Here is a 22,743-nt window from a genome sequence, read left to right as displayed (position 1 = left end):
GGTAGAACACAATATTCCCACACTCACCAAATGATGGCCATACATAGGCATTTAGACTCTGCTTGTCTGTCTTCCATTGGGTTACCAAAGTCACATGACTGGTGAGGTTCTTGCCAGATTGCTTCACCTCTTTTTTTCCTAGCTTGCAAGTTGGCTAGTGGATTCTGGGAGATTCCGCTGTGGACACAGCCAAATGGTGATAGCCTCTAAATCTTCTTGTATTCGTAGCAGGATGGCTTGCTGAAGATGGATTTTATAACTGTAGGGCACCATAGATAGATGCACAACTCATCCCAGGGTAATCTTACTAATCGTTTTAGAGTCTCTTAAAGTAATGAAGATTATATCAGTGTCAATGGATTTTGAAGAGATAAATCTCCAGTGGGAGTGCAAATGCAGCTAAATTCTGCTGCTGTCAGATAGCAAGGGCACATACATTACTGGTTGCTGGCAAAGTATCTGCTCATACATAAAACATATTGCAATCAAGCTGCATCATCCACTTTTACTACCAAACTTGAATGGGGTGGGGAGTGAATTGGTGGCAAAAGATTGTGGAGCTTAGAAGATATACTTTTTAAATTGCTCACTATTTTCCTGGACAGTTTTTCATTTTGGGGTGTGGGTATAAAAGTATTTTAGTGTTTGGGAAAATGAGAGGTTGATGGTAGAGGTTGACTTTGGCACAGTATCATGGGTGGATGATGAGATGTCTTCTCATTATAAGGACTGGACATAGGCAGGGGAAAAATACAACACTGCCAAAAGCTGGAGTTTTCTGAGAATTATGATACAAACATGAGCTTCATTCTGCACTAAAGACAGCGAAGACAGATTTAATACATCTTGACTACTATTGAAATGCTGATGTAACAGAGTTCTTTCAATCATCATCATCTTGTGTATCAAGTGATTGATATAGCACATTAGTGTTCAAAGGTCGTCTCTCACACACACTCAATAATCTTTACAACCTTGGAAAAGTAGTGTCATGCTCCTTCTGGGCTAATTTGTTCACCTTTGATCCCCACCCTGCGCTCAGCTCTCATCTGTGGCTCCTTGAAACATGTCCACACACCAGAATGGCTTCGACTGGCTGGCTTAAACCAGTTGAGGGCAGCCGATGGTCTCAAACCCTCATTGAGTTAGAGACATCACCTGCATGCAAAGACAGGCTCTGGCAGATTGAGCAGACAAGACCAGTAGTGGTTCCAATGGTCAATAAGGTGGTTTCTGTATGTGCTGTAGTGGGGAATGAGGGGCAGATGGTTCATCAACCTGGGAAGGTTCATCTAGCAGAAGGAAGACTGTGATCCTAAACCTTCGCTGCCTTGCAGGGTATCTTTGGGAGAAGAAAAGGCTAAGGAGTAAACGCTACACAAATCCGGAGTGGAGACCCTAAGAGAGTTGGATGGCACCTGGAACACCTCTTTCCAGCAACTGCTGCAGCCAAGCTGATGCCAAACGTATTGCTTTGCTTTCCTTTCCATCAGCAAGGCCAAAATCTGGGCAGCCCAGGACCTCTGTACACACTGCCCAGGCTTGTACCCCAGGAAGGTTACTTTGGTGCTGCTAACGCAGCAATTTGACTTCACTGCCACCCGAGTCGCACTCTATTGTTTGAGACAGTCAGATGCCACCAAAGTATTCTACCCATATTGCAGATAGGTGGGACAAAAGCTAAGACCATCTACATAATTTATGGTAGAATTAAAACATTCTGCTTCATAGCTCAGTCTCCTAGCTATGCTAAAGTAGCTCTCGGCTGCTGTATTACTTGTTTTTGTTTTTGTTTTATTCAAGACCATTTATATACCTCTTGGTTGTAATAAAACTCTAAGCAGTTTACAGGAAAAATTATTTGCTGCCTTGACTATTACTGCAGAAAGGTGGAATAGAAATTAATCGTATATGCTATGCATAGTTGCCACATACCTTGTAATATTGTTCACTTTGACGGAATAGCTTTCCAGGATCACAGGCGTAGGTATTTTCACCGCATCTTACTTAATCCTCTTCACTGGAGATACAAGGATTGAATCTGGTGCCTTCTGCATACAAAGCAACAAGCTATAATAGCAATGACTGTAGAAAGGACTAGAAAGGATTCAGCTTGTGCATTTGGGATTACAGCTTCAAAAAGTTTGTTTGCCAAATTATCCCTTGGCTGTGTGTTGCTAAAGATTTGAGGGCATATCCAGGCAGTGTTAAGTACTTTTGCATCTTACCATTCTGAATAAATGAGAGAGAGAGAGAGAGAGAGAGAGAGAGAGAGAGAGAGAGATGGTTTTGAGCACGTATTTATTAAATATTTGACCCTTGGACAACTGGGACTTGAGAATGCTTACCCTTTGGTGTGATTTAGTAAATACACGGCTCACACACATTCTGCTTATGCAGAGAGTGGGGAAGTCAGGGTGCACATCTTACAACCTGTGTTGAGGCCAGATCTCTACTGGTTGAACCACGGTTACATTTCTGAATACTTGCTTCAGTGCCAAATGAATGATAAAGAAGAAAGACACAGAAGATCCATGAACATATTTATTTTCAGCATGATATATAGGTACAACAGAAAACACTGCATTAGTGAACACTCTCATGGCTGTCACTGAGAGGTTGTAAGTGTTTAGTGAGCGGGCTGCAGCAGGGGCGTAGTAGGAGGGGCAGAAGGGCCATAGCCCTGGGGGCACAATTTTTAGGGGGCATGAGCCAGGTGCCCCCCCCCCCCAGGAATCTCCATCCCTCTCTGCCTGCTGCCAGGGGCCTCTGGACCCCCAAGCCCGGCCTTGCCTTGCCGCTGTGTCCCCGGCCTCCTCACTGAATGGCCGCCTGGTCAGGGAGGATTTGCCCGTCCAAGGCTGCTTTGGCCAGGCAGGCTCCTTCCTACACAGGTGGGCAGGGGCAAGGTGCAGCCTCACTTGGCTCCGGAGGCCAGGAGTGAACTGGTGTGCATGTCTTAATAAACAGGTAATGAAACGCAGATGCTTCCCAGCATCACTTAATACACTGCAGCAGAGCTCCCACATAAATATAATCTTAATGCGCAGTCAACCATAGTTGAGATAAGACATTCTGACGAGGAGGAAAGTGGCTGGCAACAATGGCATCCTTGTCACTTTAATTATGGGGAGGCCAGCTTTCAGTCCTCCTGGTCACCAGCATTTTGATTTCCTGTATAGAGAAGCACCCTTATGGAATTTGCCCAGGATAGTGGGTTTCCTCTTCCCCTCCTGTGGGATAAAGTAGCAACGTTATAACCACTGATGCTTCTGAAATGTCTCTTTGGCTTTTAGGGAAGGAATAAGAAGGTATAATTTCCATGTTTGTCCTGCTGGCAGCTTCCAATGCTGTGTTGGTTATTACTTAGGCAAACAGAAACCTGCAGCCAATCAAAATAATATGCTTGGCAGGAAAGCTGGGCAAAGTTTAATAGCTCGGGTTCTTCAACATAAAAAGGATAAAAATGGACTAATAATTTCTGGCAGGGCGGAGCAGGGAATATTTAAAATTCTGATTGTTTTCCTATGAGGTTAACATTATGATTACTGAAGTCTAACCTAAAACATGCGGCTCTGTTCCCATGAGCTGAAAGGCAAGTAAAAATCTACTGGATTTAAAACAAGGGTGCCAACTGTTCCGGGTGTCCAGGTCTGGGTGTCTCCATACTCTTTTCCAAATGCTGGACTGAGTATGTTTTTTGTAAGGAAGGGCACACGGTTGAGACACTCTCCATGGCCTCAAAGCAGAAGGGGATTGAACTCACCATTTCCTCCAAATCCAGAGCAGCCCCACCAGCTGGCAACAGCCACTCCATTTTAAAATGTGAACTCTCCCTACTGGTGATAACATTGCCAAAGAACCAAAGAGAAAGAGTTTGTCTGTCTGAAGTGTTAGGATGCTCTTGATGCGAATTATAAAAAAGCCGTATATGGCAAACAGACTGCATCACGGTCAAAATGTTCCACACTGTATTAATTTCCATCAGTCTAAAGCTTGTATCTAAAGTAGCCCTAAATCTCTTATTCCACTAGCACAAGGGTTTATCCTTTGCACAATGGAAAATTTCCTTCCCCTGCACCCCCTTCCAATGTGTTCTGGGTCTTCTCTCCCCCCAACCCGGGCAAACCTCCAGAGCAGATTTGGAGAGGGCCCTGGGTGTGGTCTGGGGAAGGAGTGGGGAGGTCTGTATCGTAGCGGTAAATCCTTGCACTAATGGAACTAGGGTATTGGATACCAGCCTATATCTGGAGAAATGCAGCTGGTTTCAAAATGTACATGATTTCTCATGTACACAATAAGTTGACAATGAACACTCCTGTGAATGAGTAGAATATGATTTAAAACAAACAAACAAACAAACTGATGGCTGCACATTAGCCTGGGAAAGTAATTTCCTAAATGTTTTAATTGTTTTTACATACTCACAAGCATGTCATCTCTTAAGAATGGGATGAAACTTCTCATATGAATGAGCTGGCACTTGTTTTCTCGGTGCGCTGCTCTGTTGTTTGTAATTATGTTTGGCTGCATTAAACTGTTCCTTTCTATCTTTAAAATTCTAAAGCCTCCAGATGCAGCAGTGAAATCTACATGGAAGCACAGAGAATTATAAGACAGCCAGATTTCACGGTAAGCAGCCTCAAAGCAACTACATTTTGAGGTGTCAAACTGTAGGGAGGGAGGGATCTGTCAATTTTAGTTTTCCAATCTTAAGTTCAGTTGCTCGCATTTCAACATAAATTTGCATTTTATTTTTTTTAAAAAACCCCAGCCATCGTGAAAAATTATCAACAATTTTTTTAAAGCCCTCAGGAAAATTTGTCAGCATTTTAGTACAAGTTTCTCATAAGACACATTTTTGTATACCATAATGACTAATACATTTCTGCAAGCGATTTCCTCATACGCAATACATTTTGGCATGTTAGTTTATATGAAGTTTTATGCACACTTGCATCTAATAGATGCATTTTTGTACACAATATTTGGTTGGACAACTGCGTCGGCAAATTCAGAGAAGTGCAAATTTCAAAGGATAGCTGCATTTCCGTTTATGTATTGTTTCGGGAAGTTCTAATTAGGTAGGTTTGCTTTAAAATGTGAACCAAATCAAATTTCTCCTATCTCCCCCACATCAGAGTAAAAATTTGCAAAGACGGGTGGAGCACAATGTGCTGCAAACTGACTTTAAAAAAACTGTATCTGAAGCAAACACAGACTGCCCAGTTCTCCCTTCCCTTGTCTTGCAATATATTACTATGACAGCACAATGGAAAGTGTAATTTCCAGTGAGAACTGAAACCCGAGTGAAGTGTTAAAATGAGAGAAAGGATGTCAAACCTTGCTAAAGAGATGCTTGGAATAATAAGGGGAGAAAGGTATGTGCTTTCTGAGAGAGAAAAAAACGATGTTCTTGTGAACACAAATACATACACACTTACTGGGTGGTATTCAAACAACTTTTACTCAAGTAGACTCACTGAAATTAATAGACTTAATTTAGTCATGCTCATTAATTTCAATAGGTCTGCCCTGAGTAAGTGTTAGTTGAATACCACCCACACAATTTGGTACAAAATTCAAAACTGCTGAGGGGACCCTCTTGGTAGCTCTGCTCAGGATGAATTTGTACCTCTGGTTTAGCATTTCTGAAGCAAAATGTAATGTTCCAATACTCCAGCATGGTATGTATTTTACAAGAGGCATCATAGCATTCACTGATTTCGAGAAGCTTTCAAAACTAATCAGTAAGGAAAATGATTGTATCCAGGCACATTTGTAATATATTTTACTGTTTTCATTGCTGGCACTATGCTAAGACCATTTTAGAAGAAAATTCATGGAGTAGTCGTATAAAACAGAGTATAAACAAGTCTGTTAACATTTATGGCACATTTATGAAATATAAAATATACATTATATATCCCCCATGCAAACAAAATATGCATAATAGCTACCTGGGCAGATTCTACATGTCAATGTAATATACTAGCCAATATTTTAACCCATACGCAGCACAAGTCTATGCACACTTCCTTCAGAGAAACCCCCATTGAACTCAATGATATTTACTTCCAAGTAAACATGCATAGGATTCTGCAGCCCAACTCCTCCTCTGGTATTTTGACTAACAGGGAGAAAGCCCATGAATAAACTGACATAAAAAGTCATTTCCAGGTCAACTTTTAAAAAAACCACATTTCATTAAAAAATAGTTTGCTGTTCACCCCAGTACTTATTCCTCATTTATAGCCTACCCCGAAACTGGAAAAATAAAATGATCACATTTACAGTACATATTTACAATCCCAAATTCAAAAAGTTGGTAGAGAAGTGTAACAATGGACAATTATGACTGTCCAAAGTTTGTTTTTTGGTCAGGGTGTTGCTCTAAACAAATTTCAAGATATATGTGTTCAGGGCGACTGACTGCAAACCAGAATGCATATCTTGCCCTCTGTGCATCTATTTCAGAGTATGTAAACGAGTGAATGGCCACTGGTAAAATCAATAGCTTAGTATTTTTCTTGCATTGGAGGGCATTCAGAGATAATGGGAGCAGGGCTAGCTGCAGAGGTTGCAAATGTGTGGAGAGCTTATGGAGGAACAGCTACAGCTGTTCACTTCAGGCATCTGTATTCAATCCATGGATTGTGAAGGGTTGGGACCAGAACCAGCAACAATGCCTCACTTTCTCTTCCTTGACAAGAGTAACAAGTGAAAAGAGATGTGGACTTACTTAAAGCCATGGTTTATTTATTTATTTTTTATTTTTTTAAGGAATGGCTTTTGCCATTTCTCAACAGGCTTGAAACAACAAATCAGAGCTCTGGTTGGGCAAAGCTACACACGACCCTGATTATCATTTTTCTATCTTGAGGAGGAATCCCACATTTAATACGGAAAACAGATGATAGCTATGCCACCTCCTTGCACAGCCCATTGTCACCCCCTTATAGCATTCAGTAATGAGGATCAAGGACCAGAAGGAACTGCTCTGCTAGCTTCCTGGAAGGTGGGGTTGCCGTGGGTTCCTAGAAGGGAGAGGCAAAGGGAAGGTTGGTGTGGTGCAAATTCACCAGCAGGAGTGCTTAGCTGGCTCTGCCAGTGCGTCTGCACCACACCAACCTCCCTGCCACCTCACCCCTCACAGGGAGAGACTCACCTCCTGGGAAGATAGCATAGTAGCTCTGTCTCACCCAGGGAGCTGCTTCTGGCAACATTAGAGAAATCATGACTACGTAGTGTGCCACATTCCCCATTTTAAATGTTACAGAGTAAAAACGGGGAAGGAGGAGGCTTTGTTGTTTTGATGGTAGTCTGTGTTCTGCCTCGTGTGGAAAAATAATGACCAATCTTACACAGTGTTGAACGGATTCAAAATGTTTCATGGGCATGCATAGAAGTCTCTTCACAGGAGAATTAACATGTACCCAGAGCTGTTAAAGTTCATTAAGTAAATATTACCTGGTAGATAGCTTCAGTGAAAGTCACCTCATTCGCCCCTTTATAGCTGCCTCGTCAAAGAGCAGGAGAAAATAATATTGAACCCCAGTCCAGGCAAAGTTTATCATGCTAAAGTGGTGCAACTTGCTTGTCCCACCCATTCCAATGGGACTTAAATGTGACTTCCTTTGGGTTAGGGCAGTTGAATGGAAGCTCACAATCTGCTGTGAGTAGCTGAGCACTAAGTATGCACCAGGTGCCAAACTAAACAGAAAAGTGTCAGGGACAGGGCAAAAAAGCTGGTCAGAGGAACTTACAATCTGTTAAGGCTGAAGGAGTGAGCAATGTAACAGTTAAAAGATGGGCAGGTCTTTCTGAACTCACAAGTCAAACCCCAGAAGCTCTTCCAGCTTCGAATCCATGAAACCAGACGGGGGCATTTTGTGGGATTTGGGCGGTACCACTGAATCTTTTATCCAATTTAACCTGATATGCCCAATTACTTACGGGTTTATCCACAAAGTGATTTTACCATGTCAACGATGTGTGGCTGTGCTGTCAGAATGTGCCCCCATGTGGTGCAAACTGGTATTTTATGACAGCAGAATGGAGATTTGGTTGTCATGGTTCACTCTGTTGTGGCAAAAGATACCGGCTTGCACCCCTGAGATTTGCTCAGACATAAATGAACATGGTAAAGTTACTTGGTAGTGACTTTTCACACCTCCGTAAAGAATGTGAGAATTGGGCTTTCAGTTGGGCATCTCTATAGCGAGTTTGTTAGTTGTAATTAATTGCTTGTTTGTTGTATTACCAAATTTCTCGTTATTCCTCCTGTCTGCCTCAGAAGGGACCCCCTGTGCTATGCTTTGTGCTAGAGACAGATAGAAGCAACTGCTGGCCTTGTAAGTTTTAAATAAAAAACGGGATAACAGCAATTGTTGTTTCTTTGTCCTAGCATCCCTCTTGGCCCAACCTGAAACCAGTTTTGCATCAAGTCCAGTCTAGTCTAATTAAGTCCACATGACACCTGCACTTTTGCAAATTACCTTGTGAAACGATGGTCCTGAAAAACTGTACAGTGTTACCTGTGGATGCGAACGGCACCCGTTCCGGAGCCCCGTTCGCATGCTGGAGCGAATGTAAGATGTGACTGTGCGTCTGGCGTTTTGCCGCTTCCGTGCATGATGTCATTTTGAGCGTCTGCGCATGCGCGAGTGGCGAAACCTGGGAGTACCGCGCTCTGTTACTTCCGGGTCGCCGTGGAGCGCAACCTGAAAATATTTAAGCTGAAGCGTATTCATCCCGAAATATGACTGTATTCTGTTATGAAAAATAAAATCAAAAGCCAACATTTACTACCAATATTATTTTCTTTCTAGTTCTGCAAGGCACAGTGGTTTCAGAAGCACTTTGTGGGCGTGGTTTCTATCTGGAATTTCTGAATAGTGAGAGAACTTGCAATGGGGGAAAAACCTCTAATCTCTCTAGAGCAGGGATGGGGAACCCATGGTCTTGCCAATGCTACTGGATTGCAACTTCCATCATTCATTGGCCAGGCTGGCTGGGGCTGAAGGGAGTCCCACAACACTTGGAGGACCACCGGCTCCTCATTTCTGCTCTAGAGCTTTATCTCTGTTGATGGAAAGCGATAGCATCTGTATCCCCAATGCAAAACCAGGCAAACAGGAGTGGTTAATTTACACATCATTGATGAAGTGCAGATTTCTAGGTATTCAATGGTTAATTAGTGTTGAGCAGTTTTTTCAAGCTGAGTCATAAATCTATTATTCTTAACTGGAGAAGAGCCATAGCTCAGTGATAGAGCATCTGCCTTGCATGCAGAAAGTGCCAGGTTCAACCCTTGGCATTTCCAGGTTGGGCTGGGTGTGGGCCCTGCCTGAAAATTGCTGGAGAGCTGCTGCCAGTCAGTGTAGACAACACTGAGTTAGATGGACCAATAGCCTGCCTCAGTACAGTGGTACCTCGGGGTTAAGTACTTAATTCGTTCCGGAGGTCCGTTCTTAACCTGAAACTGTTCTTAACCTGAAGCACCACTTTAGCTAATGGGGCCTCCCGCTGCTGCCGCGCCGCCGGAGCACGCTTTCTGTTCTCATCCTGAAGCAAAGTTCTTAACCCGAGGTAACATTTTTGGGTTAGTGGAGTCTGTAACCTGAAGTGTATGTAACCTGAAGCGTATGTAACCCGAGGTACCACTGTATATGGCTCCCTATGCTGGTTCTTGGAGTTATTTCAGCAACTACAACAAGTTTGTCTTTTCATATTAATGCCTCAATTCAAAGATTTAACACAGACTAATTTGTATATATGTCTTTTTTTTAAATCAGAAGTTTCATCCCTCGCACTTATTCCCATTTATAACTCCTAAGGTCATGATCTGCCTCTTCCCTTGCAGTCTTATCTGTATCAAAAGCGTCACCTCCCAAGTTTAATGAGCTGGATAGGCACTCATATTCATATTGGTTTTGTCTGTGTGTGTGTGTGTGTGTGTGTGTGTGTGCGCCTGCTTCTGCATGCAGATCTCCCTGGCTGAATTGGGGGGAAATACTTTTCTTCTGCCAAATATTTGCTGCCGTTGAAACAATGGCTACTATTTGCTCTGAAAATATGTTCCTTCCTTAAGCACAGCTTGAATAATAAGGCTTGATAAAGGCAGATTACTGAGTAACAGTATTAATATTATTTCTTTTTTTAAAAAAGTATTAAAAGCCTATAAAGATTCCTCTTGGTGGAATTCAAGGGTTTGGAATATTTATGTTCAAGTAATGATTTATCTTAGTTGCTTGATGACAGGGATGAGAAGATTTCTGCATTTTGTGGGCATAAAAACACAGGACTGACACTTGGAAAGGATACCGAGTGTGGATTAATCAGGAGGAAGCAGAAGGAGGTCAAGAATAAATAAACAGAACAGAGTTTAAAAGTTTTAAGAGGGACCCAGCTACTTAATGGATACTGTAGACCTGCACAAAGAAGTGTGAATTTTCCAGTCCAGTTCAAGCAGAAATGAATAGCAGCTCTCATTTCCAAAGTTAAATACCGTCTGTGCATATAAAACAGTTCATTCATTAGTCCAAGTGTTCCTGTTGTGGCAGTCTTGAAAAAGTATTCTCTTTCTCTTGAGTGTGTTCTTCATAAGACAGAAGTTTCGGAGGGCCACCTAGAGAATTACAGATAAACACACTTAGAAGGTTGCATAATACATCTTTGATGAGATTTAACACAGATTATAGTTTATACTCTAACTATCTAATAAATAAAGGGGTGTATGCAATGTTAGGAGAAGGCTTGGACTGGCCGGCTAAAGCAGGTGGGGGTAGCTGATGCGTCCCAAACCCTTGGTGAGTTAGGGACTTCCCTGCATGCCAGATAGGCTCCAATAGATTGAGCGGACAAGACCAATAGTGGACCCAACAGTCAAGAAGGCAGTTTCTGCACATTCAGTAGAAGAAAATAAGGGGCGTACAAGTCTCATCAACCTAGGAAGTTACAGATAGGTAGCCGTGTTGGTCTGCCATGGTCAAAACAAAATAAAAAAATTCCTTCCAGTAGCACCTTAAAGACCAACTGAGTTAGTTCTAGGTATGAGCTTTCGTGTGCATGCACACTTCTTCAGATACACTGAAACAGAAGTCACCGGACCTTTCTATATAGTGAGAAGGTGGGGAGGGGTATTACTCAGAAGGGTGGTGGGAATGGGTGATTGGCAGATAGCTGCGATGAGCCTGTTGACGACTCTTAACGACTGCAATAGGTCTAACAGGAAAAAGCAAGGGGTGAGAAGGTGAAAAATGGCTTTGTCATGTATAATGAGATAAGAATCCAATGTCTTTATTCAAACCAGGTCTCTCCATAGTTTTAAGTTTGGTGATAAGTTGCAATTCAGCAGCTTCTCTTTCCAGTCTATTTCTGAAATTCCTTTGTAATAGAACAGCTACTTACAAGATCTCAAAGTAGCTGTTCTATTACAAAGGAATTTCAGAAATAGACTGGAAAGAGAAGCTGCTGAATTGCAACTTATCACCAAACTTAAAACTATGGAGAGACCTGGTTTGAATAAAGACATTGGATTCTTATCTCATTATACATGACAAAGCCATTTTTCACCTTCTCACCCCTTGCTTTTTCCTGTTAGACCTATTGCAGTCGTTAAGAGTCGTCAACAGGCTCATCGCAGCTATCTGCCAATCACCCATTCCCACCACCCTTCTGAGTAATACCCCTCCCCACCTTCTCACTATATAGAAAGGTCCGGTGACTTCTGTTTCAGTGTATCTGAAGAAGTGTGCATGCACACGAAAGCTCATACCTAGAACTAACTCAGTTGGTCTTTAAGGTGCTACTGGAAGGAATTTTTTTATTTTGTTTCAACCTAGGAAGGTAGCCCATCTAAGAGAAGGAAAACTTTGGTTCTAAACCTCCGCTACAGTGGTCATCACCCATATCTTATGGCAGTGGATATATATATATATGTATGCATGTATTTATAACAGCATTTCTATACTGTCATAAAATATCAAAGTGGTGTACAACAATGCACACTCTGTATGCTCAATGTACAGTAATGTAAACTTCGGGTTGCGAAAGCGGCAAACCCGGAAGTATTTTTCTGGGTTTTGCCGCATGTGCGCGCTATCATGCCATGTGTGTGCGCAAAAGCGGCACCTCTGGCTATGGATTTTTCAGAGTGTGCACGGACCCCCGGAACAAATTAAATTTGTATCCAGAGGGTCCACTGTATATAAGTGTAGAGATGCAAAAAATAAAATAAAGCTGTTGCAGGATATCATTGGTGTTATTTCACCCTGTGAGTGAGGGAGCTAAAAACAAAACGTTGGCATCAAAGACAGGAGTTGGTGCTCCGATGTGGATTCTACTTCATATGCAAAACATATACATGCAGTTGAGCGCTGGATTTGGCCTGGAAGAAGGACTGAGGGGACAATATAAGTAGACTGACCATTGCTACAACCTCTAACCTGCAGTATTAGCAGTGGACTAAGACTGCATGGCTGCCATTGGTTGTTTGCAGAGCATAGCCCCCAACCTGCAATATGGGCAGTGAACTGTACTGCAGTGTGTTGTATCTTACTCCGCCCACACTAATTCTTGCAGGCTCTCTACAGTTACCTTCTTTGCAAGATGGTCCCATCCATTTGTAGAGACAAGTGCATTTGCCATTTCGCACGTTGCATTGGGATTTATTGGCACATTGGCACCGCTGAGAGCAGTTGGGGCCATATTTGCCTGGCCCACATTCTGCAAGATACAGCAAATGTTTATGTCACAGAGTTTTAATTTTTAGTTTTTACTATCCCCTCTCCATCACCACTGCCACTCGCCCCACCAGAAATGCTTTAAAACAGAGTGGGAGAGAACAAGAAAATAAAGAAGGCATGCTAGGAAATAAGGAAACGTCAGATTCTTCTCTTACTCTTAATCAACAATTTATCAGCATTTAATCTGTAATATGAATGGTTTGTAGCCAATCAGTTGATTTAATCTAAAGATATTCCCACTTTGCAATGCTTCAGTGAAGGTGAGAGGATTCTTAGGAGAGAAGATATTCATAAATATGAAGAAATTTACTCTCTCATTTTTTATTTTTTAAAGAAGATGGCAATGACTCCAATCCAGTGGAGGATGTCACTAGCGGAAAGGAGAGAGGCAATTCTCACTTATTCCTCTTTTGCTTGGCAGTATCCCATGGCTAAACTGTTCCAGAGAGTTGAACTTTCAGGAGGAATGGAGCGTTGGGGGATGGTGGAATTGTCAAAAATCACTTTCCCCCCTCCACCCTCTGCTAATGAGAGCCTTCACTGGATTGGAGCACAAGCAACATTTATTTAATTAAACAAGTATATCCTCCCTTTTGTCAATATTGCTCTCAGAATAGGGAAAAGAACTAAAAGAATAAAGACACCCCCCCCAAAAAATAACAACCCTAAACCGCTTAAAACAATAAAACTTTTTTTTAAAAAATCACACTAAACATATAAAAGTGGCAGAAGCAAAAATAAAATAAAAGGATTAATGCAGAAGACTAATAGCAATCTGGTGGAATTAAAAAAGGTCTGAGAGCATGAAAGTGCAATTGTCCAGTATAACTGTGTGCCTTGTGAGCCTTTTTTAGGAACAGCCTTTTGCAAATGAGCAGAGACAAGAAGGCCCACCTCTCTGGTCGCCCCCCAGCTGTCTTCAGAATGGGGGGGGGGCATCCAAAGAAGGACTTCCAGTTATGACCTCAGTACAAAAGCAGGTTCATGTGGGACTGAAGGGCAGGTGAATGGGTAGGTGTTGCTTTTTTAATGGCTTCCATGTTTGGTTACGTGAAAGAGTTGGGTCTCTGTCATTCTCATTACTGATTAAATTTAAGGTGGGTGGGTGGGTGCCTGATGAATTCAATTTCTGTGAATTCTGATGCAAACAGAATTTATCTGCACCTCTCAGACTGATGAGCGGATCAGAAACGACCCTTCAGTAGTTCCACTTCTTCAAATTCTGCAGACCTTAGCTCACTCAATGTACCCAAACGACGTTTAAAAATATGCATTCTGTAATAAGATTGGTTTAAAAATGCACATAATGAGACCCGTTTGTTGAGGCATATTTAGATATTAATTTTTAACAAAAAACATTGCAGATGTGGGAACGGGATAAAGCAAGCTTATGAATAAACCTAAGAAGACTTACATGGACTGAACTGACCATGTCTGCTGCAGGGTGCTCATTAATGAGAACCCACATCATTCTACTACTACATATTCCCATAGACACTTTCTCTCACCTGGACTGTGATAAAAGACAATAGACCTTTTCTTTATACCATCTGAGCTATTACATAACCAAAAGCAATTTGCTGGGCAGTTAGGATCGCTTCCCCCCACCGGGAGAATTCTTTAGTCCTATTCAGACACTTCAGTTCTTTCAATTAAGGGAACGTTGTGAGACAGGCTCTTGCAAACACCTCTGGGCCTGATTTTAATTTAAGTAATAACCACATTTTCATGTTCATAACAATGTGTATTTAAGACATCTGTTTGAAAGTCTGCAATGTTAATTTAGCAGAAAAAAGCAACCTAATAAAAAACCTCCTATATATTCTCTTGCTTTTTTTTTTTAATTAACATTATGGTTGTTTAATGGGTGCTTTACCAGAGTTCAAATTAAAATCAGGCCTTTTATCTTTATAGCTGCTGCACAGTCACAGCTGCTCATGGTTATATCACAGATGAACTCGGCCTAATTGAAAATAAAAATGCAAATAAAACCAAACCCATAACAGCTTTTTAAGCTTTGGGGGTTGCACAGACTGTTTCGAAGAAAATAAAAGTGACTTCTACTTTTCTTTCCTTTTTTTCTGTTTTTTCCCCAAAGGAGTACAAAACTTCACTCTTATTTTTTGTGCTGAGCTTCCCCCTTGTGTTCCCCAGTTGTCTAAACAAAAACACTATCTAGCTGGAAAAGCTCTCTGCATTCAAGTAGCCTTACTCATTGTACTGTGTGGTCCCTATTCAAACCACAAGAACTGAAAGATTGGAATCTTGAGCAGGGAATGGGGCAAGCTAGGAAGAGAGTCATTTCCTTTCTTTTAGGCTCTTGGGTTGGAGCAAATTCCGCATTTCCAACATCCTGGGGCACTTCATTCACACTGGCTGTATTTGAAAGCATACCATGCCATTTCCCTTCTGGGTTGTGGATCTTGAACTTGTAAGCAACAGGCTGTTTTCCATCCCTTTATAGTCGGGACCACATTTCAACAGTGTATTGTTGCTTCGAGTGGAGACCATCTGGGTTTACACCCAGTGTAAACATTAAATAAGCCTTAAGGCTTGTAATGATGGGACCTCTGCAGCTTCCTTACGATTTTCCCTGACTATAGCTACTCTTAGGAAAAGAAAATCTGCTTGAGAATAAATCATGATTGCAAAGTTCACAGATATCCTCTCTGATTAATCCAAAAAGCCAAGATGAGAGTAACCGCTTGAGTTGAGGGTGGATGGAAGAGTCTGTGGCAAAGAAATGGCCACTTCCTAAGACCTGCTTGGCTCACATAAGCCAGGGAAGTGTGTGTTGGTTCCATAAAATCACAGTAGGAAGGGACCCCAAGGGTCATCTAGTCCAACCCCCTGCAATGCAGGAATCTCAGCTAAAGCATCCATGGCAGATGGCCATCCAGCCTCTGCTTATAAACCTCCAAGGAAGGAGAGTCTACCACCTGTCATGGGAGTCTGTTCCAATGCTGAACAGCTCTTACCGTCAGAAATTCCTGAATGTTTAGTCGGAATCTCCTTTCTTGCAACTTGAAGCCATTGGTTCGAGTCCTACCCTCCAGAGCAGGAGAAAACAAGTATGTTCCCTCCTCCATGTGACAGCCCTTAAGATATTTGAAGATGGCTATCATATCTCCTCTCCGTCTCCTCTTTTCCAGGCTAAACATACCCAGCTCCTGCAAGCACTCCTCGTAAGGCTTAGTTCCCAGACCCTTGATCATCTTGGTTGCCTTCCTCTGCACATGTTCCAGCTTGTCAACATCCTTCTTAAATTGTGATGCCCAGAATTGGACACAGTATTCTAAGTGTGGTCTGACTAAAGCAAAATAGAGTGGTAATATTACTTCCCTTGATCTGGACACTATACCTCTGTTGATGCAACCTAGAATAGCATTAGCTTTTCTTTTTTTGCTGCTTCATCACACTGTTGACTCATGTTAAGCTTGTGGTCCACCAAGACCCTTACATCCTTTTCACATATACTGCAGTGGCAAGGAAAATAACTGTACCAGTTTCAGGGCTAGTGCACACACACACACCCATTTTTGAGAGGGTGCTAGGGGAATGAGGTTATGCATCTGGTGGACCCAAAGCCTCTCACAGTATAACCCTCACTGTCCTGTTTGGGCCTACTACCACCCTTATTAGGGACGCGGGTGGCGCTGTGGTCTAAACCACTGAGCCTAGGGCTTGCCGATTGCAAGGTCGGCAGTTCAAATCCCCGCGATGGGGTGAGCTCCTGTTGCTTGGTCCCAGCTCCTGCCAACCTAGCAGTTCAAAAGCATGTCAAAGTGCAAGTAGATAAATAGGTACCGCTCCAGCGGGAAGGTAAATGGCGTTTCCGTGCGCTGCTCTGGTTTCGCCAGAAGCGGCTTAGTCATGCTGGCCACATGACCCTGAAAAACTGTCTGTCGACAAACATCAGCTCCCTCAACCAGTAAAGCGAGATGAGCGCCGCAACCCCAGAGTCGTTCACGACAGGACTTAACTGTCAGGGGTCCTTTACCTTTACTTTTACCACCTTTATTATTGTCCAGTTCCGAGGGCCTTCTGCTGGCCCCCTCACTGAGAGAAGTGAAGTTACAGGGTTGCAAAAAGCAGCGTCCAGGTGCCATTTTGAGTTAAAAACAAATGGCCAGCATGAAAAGGGTTAAGCAGTACCTCCCCATCAGGAAGGGGAAAGGGCAATTCAGTCAGGACACTGTTACATGTGTCTGCTGTGTAAGATCATTTAATTGTAGCATTATTTGTTTATTTAAATGTGTGGAGCAGTAAAAAATGGCAGCTCCCTCGAATCTGCAGCCTTAGGTGGTACAGTCTATTCTACCACTTCAGGATTATCACGTTGCTCTGCTTCATACCAGCAACAGGGAAAACAGGGAAAAGAAAATGTATCGGTTTTGTTCCAGGATCTTACCAACATCACACCTGTCTCCAGTTGTGCCAGGTGGGCAAAAGCACTTTCCAGTAACTGGGTCACACCGAGTTGATCCTGCACACTCACAATGATGTTTGCATTGGTCTCCAAACATTCCAGCTGGACAACCTGAAAAAGCAGAGTATTGGCATATGCAATATATATATTGCCATTGTAAGAAAGACAATGCAACATAACTAAATAATTTGCCTTAACATTTCATTTAATACCAATACCTCTTGATAGGACTGCTTCCCATGTTCCGAAATTGCATGGCATGCCAGTGTTTGAATCTAAAGCATCTTTAGCATAGCTAAACAGGCCCCAAGATGCTTCAGCACTTGGGCTGTCTTAAATAGGAAATTTACCTTTTTCGCAGTGTACCCCTTGGAAACCTGGAGCACACACACACAGCCCAGTCGCTGGGAGACACGTGGCTCCATTTTTACAGTTGCATGGATACCGGCAGTTGAGACCATAAAATCCAGATGGGCAGGCTGAGAAGTGAAACGATAATGTTATTTCAGAAGATGCACCATTTTCACAGGATTTTGTCCCACACTAATGTTGGAATGCTGGAAGAAGACATCTGAAGGCAGCCCTGTATAGGGACATTTTTAATGTTTGATGCTTTATTATGCTTTTATATTTTTTGGAAGCCACCCAGAGTGGCTGGGGCAACCCAGTCCGATGGGCAGGGTATAAATATTAAAATAATAAAATACTATTTATAATCATCATCATCATAAAATATGAAGAGCCTGCCAGATCAGGGCAGTGGCCCACATAGTCCAGCATCCTGTTTTCTCAGTGGTGAACCACATGCCTGTAGTAAATCTACAATCAGGATTTGAGCACAACAGCACCCCCTGTGGTTTCCAAAAAATACAGTAGTATTCAGAAGCATTAGTTAGTGCCTCCAACTGTGGAGACAAAATATAGCTATTATGGCTAGCAGCCATTGATGGCCTTATCCTCCACAAATTTCTCCAATCCTCTTTTAAAACCAACCAACCATCACTGCCCCCTGTGGGAGCATGTTCTACAGTTTAACTATGCACTGCATGAAGATTTGAACATTTCAGTAAGAGGATAGGCTGGTATGGTAGCTAAGTGGACCTTCATAGGAACCTGACTTATACCAAGTCAAACCCATTCGTCCATCTAACTCAGTATTGTCTACACTGACTGGCAGTGGCTTCATAGGATTTCAGATGGGGTCTTTGCAGCCCTACATGGAGATTCTGGGGATGGAACTTTGCACCTTCCGCATGCAAAGCGGAGATATGGCCCTTCCAATAATTTAAATTATGTACTACTTCACAGATGCCTACATACATCACTCAATATTTTCTTCACTTAGCAGCAGAACATTTTGACAATTAGTTCTAAGGAGATGCAACAAGATATTAAAATTATGTCTGTGGTTATTCTTGCATAGGCATGCATTGTTATTGCCAAGCTAGCCTCTTGGCTTTGCTTCCTTGGCCGATGACTTACTGTAGTTGCAGGAATGTCCGTAATAACCTTCTGTGCACTGACAGCAGCCAGTAAACCGGTTGCAGGTTCCGTTATTCTGACAAGCGCAATCTAGCTGACAATCAGAGCCATATTTTCCAAGAGCACATTCTGCGGGGGGGAAATGTCCAGAAAACCTTACTAATCTAAACAGTGCTCCCCTGCTAAACAATCACAAGGCAACAGGAAGATCTGAGAAATATTGCAAACTCAAACCCTGCTGCTACTTCTTCCAGATTAAATGTGATTTAACATAGCTGAGAACATTGCAAATAAAACTGTTTCAACTATCTGGAGGGTTTCAAAAGCATTAGTAACAAACCACATCTCTTTTATCGTGAAGTTTGGGGTAGTTTTGTATCTTCCCATGAAATGTTCTCAGCAGTTATATCCATGAGTTCACACCAGTGACCACTACTCTACAAACCAATAAACTCAGCACAGCGTAATTTGGTCATTTATAATTGGGTTGTCTGGGTGAGGAGAATTGCACCATAAATCCCATGCAAATATGTAGGGAAAATGCTCGTCTGTAAACAGCGCAACGAAGGAGAAAAGAAATACTACCTTTCTCACAGTAGCGTCCTGTCCAGCCAAGTCCACAAATGCAGGTCCCATTCACGGGATCACAGATGCCACCATTCTTACACAAACATTTTAGCTGACAGTGGGGGCCATATCTTCCCTGGGGACACACTATAGTAAATTAACAAAGTTTTTTTTTAAAGAAGAAACAATAATTTAGTGCAACACAAAAATGAATGCCATAGCTAAGGGAGACAATCTCCATTCCCTGGATAGCTTCCCGCTATACAGCAGAAGGAGACTTCTGGTCTTTCAGGTGTCGTTGGACGTCCCACCTCCCATCAACCCCATCAAGGATGGTTGTGGCTGTGGTCCAGGAACCACATCTGGAGGGCCACAGATTCCCCACTTTGCTCAAAACAATGAAATTGTAAAAGAAGTATAGATGCAAATCTATTTCAAGCCAGGACAAGGGACTGTAACATGCACACACAAATAAAGAAAAGGATGAAACCATGGATTGTTGATGGGGAGATAGCCAGATTCCCTAGTGCACTCTGAATATGAAGCTGTCTTCTACAAAGTCTGAGTAATGGACCATCTAGCTATGTCAGTATTTGTACTGATTAGCTGAGGTGCTCTAGGCAGGAATCATTTGCAGCCTTGAGATGTCAAGGATGGAACCAGAGACCTGCATGCAAAGCAGTGAGCTACAGCCCTTCCCCATGAATATTTTTCCTCAAAGGAAACTGAATGATAAGGCAGGAATGAATGAAAGGATTTTTAAAGCCCATTCGTTCTTACAGGGATGATTTTACCCTTGCTCTTTCCATACGATCTTTATAAGACAGAGAAAGAACTTTGCTAAAAAAAATTAAATGGATCAAAATACATTTTAAAAGAACCATTTCTTTACGGAAACACCATTGAGCAAGAGCTGGGGATGGGTGAGACAACAGACAAGAGACAGAAGCAGGTAGGAGGCAATAGCATGACAGTGGTATTAAAACTTTTGCATGCATTAGCCGCCAAGATTGGAAACTCTGACCAGTCTTGAGGGAGTACAGACATTTATTAATATTTTGCATTTGTTCTGGCTGTTTAAAAGCTGATCATCTCATACACTGAAGGCAGTTGGGTCCAATTCGGCCAGGTGGACAGTAGCACTTGCCCGTCACCGAGTCACAACGTCCTTTACCACAGGAGCAGAATAAGGCACAGTCCTTCCCATAGTGATGCTCTGGACAAGCTAAAAGGAAGAAAAAAGCAGCATGGTTTGCCAGCTCATTGCAAAAAGTTAAATCTGCAAGTTCCTTTTCTTAGGAGAAGGCTGTTCTTTTTACTCTACTAAGGCTGTGTGCCCAACACAGATTTAAAACACATTCAGAGAATTAACCCCCCCCCCCATTTCCTGGAAACTGCAGTTTGTTAAGGGTGCTGGGAACTGTAGCTCTGGGGAGAGCAGGCTACAGTTCCAAGGATACTTTTGGGTGGGCAGAATGTGCCTTGAATGTGCTTTAAAAGCATGGCATGTACACAGCCTGTTTGCTAGAAAATATTTAGCTTCGTTAGACATTTTGTGGTACATAAGCCCCACTGCTTCCTCACCAGGGGCTGGGATTGCTCCATGTTTAAAAGTGTGCCAGCAACTGTAGTCATATGGAGCTCACTTCCTCATGCCCAGTGCATGGGCTGCCTGCGAACATTCGATTGGCTACTGTGGGAAACAAGACGCTGGTCTAGAGAGGCACTTACTTTTCCCACAGTCCGCTCCGATGAAACCAGGCAGGCAGTCACAGGCTCCTGTCACAGTGTCACAGTGCCCTCCGTTCAGACACTGACATGCTTTCCGGCAATGCGGGCCGTATGTTCCTTTGGGGCATCCTGTTGAAGTCAGGAGAAAGCATCTCTGAGAAAAGCCATTCAGTGCAGAAACCTGGGCCGTGTAGACACAATGCATTTCAAGCAAGTGGCCTCTCCTCACAAGAATTCTGGGAAATGCAAAAGCTACAGTTCCCAGGGAAGTCATGTGCTTTAAATGTATACAGTGCATGCAGCCTTTGGTGTGATCTTGGCAGCCCTGGCTTACTCCAATCACATTAAAAAAAACCTGGGTGGGTCCTGATTTTAGAACAAAGGGGCCAAATGGGTGACAGTAGACTACTTTTCCTCATGCTTATCTTCTTGCGATTCCTTCACTCACCCAATACTTTCTCCTCAACTAAGCTCACTTCTAGGCTTCAGCTGAGGGGAAGAGACTACAGTGAGAGCTTTATATATGACTGGGGATCACCCAAGTTTGGACCAAATGGTTTTCCTCCATAACTTCTTATGGGATTTTTATGCCACCAGCCTCTTGACTTCTGAGCCAGGAGAACCCCAACATTGAGTCAACCACAAGAACCAAGGTGGCACTCCTACCTAAAAGACCAGCACCAGCTTTTTAGCCCAACAGGGCCATGCAGCCTCCCTCTCTGGTCAAATCCACACCTCACATCTAAAGCACACGGTTTCTCCTAAAGAATCCTGGAAACTCTGGTTTGTTGAGGGTGTAGGGATTCTTGGGGGGTGGGGAAGAGATGCTTAAAATGACATGGTGTTGATCCATATCATCATTGCAGCAGGCAATATTGAACCTACCAGGCTCACCACTCTGAAAGGACCACTGCATAGCTACTCTTGCATCCTTCAATAGGTACCACCTATAGCTTGAATGTGTCATAGTTTAAGCAGGGATGTTTATTAGCATGCTTTTCCCCTTTTGAATGCTTGGAAAACAAAAGTTTCTCTGCCCCCCCCCCCCGGCAATGAGTTTAGTTTCCCAGTTGGTTGGAGACCAAGGCGACGTGAATTCAGAAAGTAACCTTGAGTCACTGCAATGCCTAAGAAATCTCTTTTGCTGCAAATATACAGTCAACACCCGATCAAACAATCTGAGTAGATCAGTTTTCCTCTCTCTTTCGGCAATTTAAAGACACACACACAGGGAGACGGAGAGAGCGACTTGAATTCTGCTGCTTTTGGTGTCTATATTTGAAATCTCGGTTCCTGGCAGAGAAAACTGAATCACTCCAGCATCCTTTTTTAATATCTACCAAGCGGATAGAACACACCCTTCATATAATGACCTCATTTGGCTTGTCTTGCGATGAATGTCTCTTTCGCCCACCACACTTCCCTTATGGTCACTAGTTGGCTTTTGTTTAAATAGTTTGCTATTTACTCTGCATCAGACACCTGAGTCTGAATCTCCCCCCACCCCCCCACCCCACTCCCTTGTCCCCACAACTCTTACTTGGCAAAGCTCATGGAATTGTTTTCCAGTTCACACTGACACCGTTTTGTTCCATGACTGGAAATGGTTAGGGCAATTCATATAATCCTTCCTCTTACCAGTAAACTTACCCTCCTAACTTGCTATTTATTCCAGTTCAACTGCGAGCAATGGATCACACACGTCTGTGGCCAACATTTAACTCAATTATCATTTAATACAGCGCCCTTGTCTGTTCCCACTTTCCCAAAATGGGCTGTCTGAAG

At 42.8% G+C, this 22,743-nt stretch overlaps 1 protein-coding gene and 1 long non-coding RNA gene across 10 annotated transcripts in view; one reads left to right on the top strand and one right to left on the bottom strand.

Moving 5' to 3' along the window:
* The window catches only part of LOC309342378, a 30,734-nt gene extending 20,920 nt beyond the window's left edge, over positions 1-9,814 (top strand). For both annotated transcript variants that reach the window (XR_014156748.1, XR_014156749.1), the window contains 2 exons: positions 4,568-4,632; positions 8,832-9,814. This is a non-coding gene — a long non-coding RNA (uncharacterized lncRNA). The remainder of the gene's footprint in view (positions 1-4,567; positions 4,633-8,831) is intronic.
* A 136-nt stretch (positions 9,815-9,950) lies between these two features.
* LOC309342067 (uncharacterized protein) overlaps positions 9,951-22,743 on the bottom strand; it is a 223,481-nt gene continuing 210,688 nt past the window's right edge. For 5 of the 8 annotated variants that reach the window (XM_081862106.1, XM_081862110.1, XM_081862108.1 and 2 more), the window contains 8 exons: positions 20,959-21,087; positions 20,327-20,452; positions 19,246-19,374; positions 18,661-18,789; positions 17,529-17,657; positions 17,161-17,289; positions 12,601-12,729; positions 9,951-10,630 (listed from right to left, as the gene is read on the bottom strand). In XM_081862106.1, the coding sequence (XP_081718232.1) occupies positions 10,539-10,630; positions 12,601-12,729; positions 17,161-17,289; positions 17,529-17,657; positions 18,661-18,789; positions 19,246-19,374; positions 20,327-20,452; positions 20,959-21,087 (992 nt within the window). In that variant the 3' untranslated portion in view covers positions 9,951-10,538. Of the gene's footprint in view, positions 10,631-12,600; positions 12,730-17,160; positions 17,290-17,528; positions 17,658-18,660; positions 18,790-19,212; positions 19,375-20,326; positions 20,453-20,958; positions 21,088-22,743 lie in introns of those variants that run through there. The other 3 variants (XM_081862111.1, XR_014156695.1, XM_081862112.1) reach the window with 3 other exon arrangements.

This window comes from Podarcis erhardii, assembly GCF_964252035.2.
Source record: "Podarcis erhardii genome assembly, chromosome: 5".
In the NCBI taxonomy this organism is placed as follows: domain Eukaryota; kingdom Metazoa; phylum Chordata; class Lepidosauria; order Squamata; family Lacertidae; genus Podarcis; species Podarcis erhardii.
This window is presented reverse-complemented; position numbering and strand designations above follow the sequence as displayed.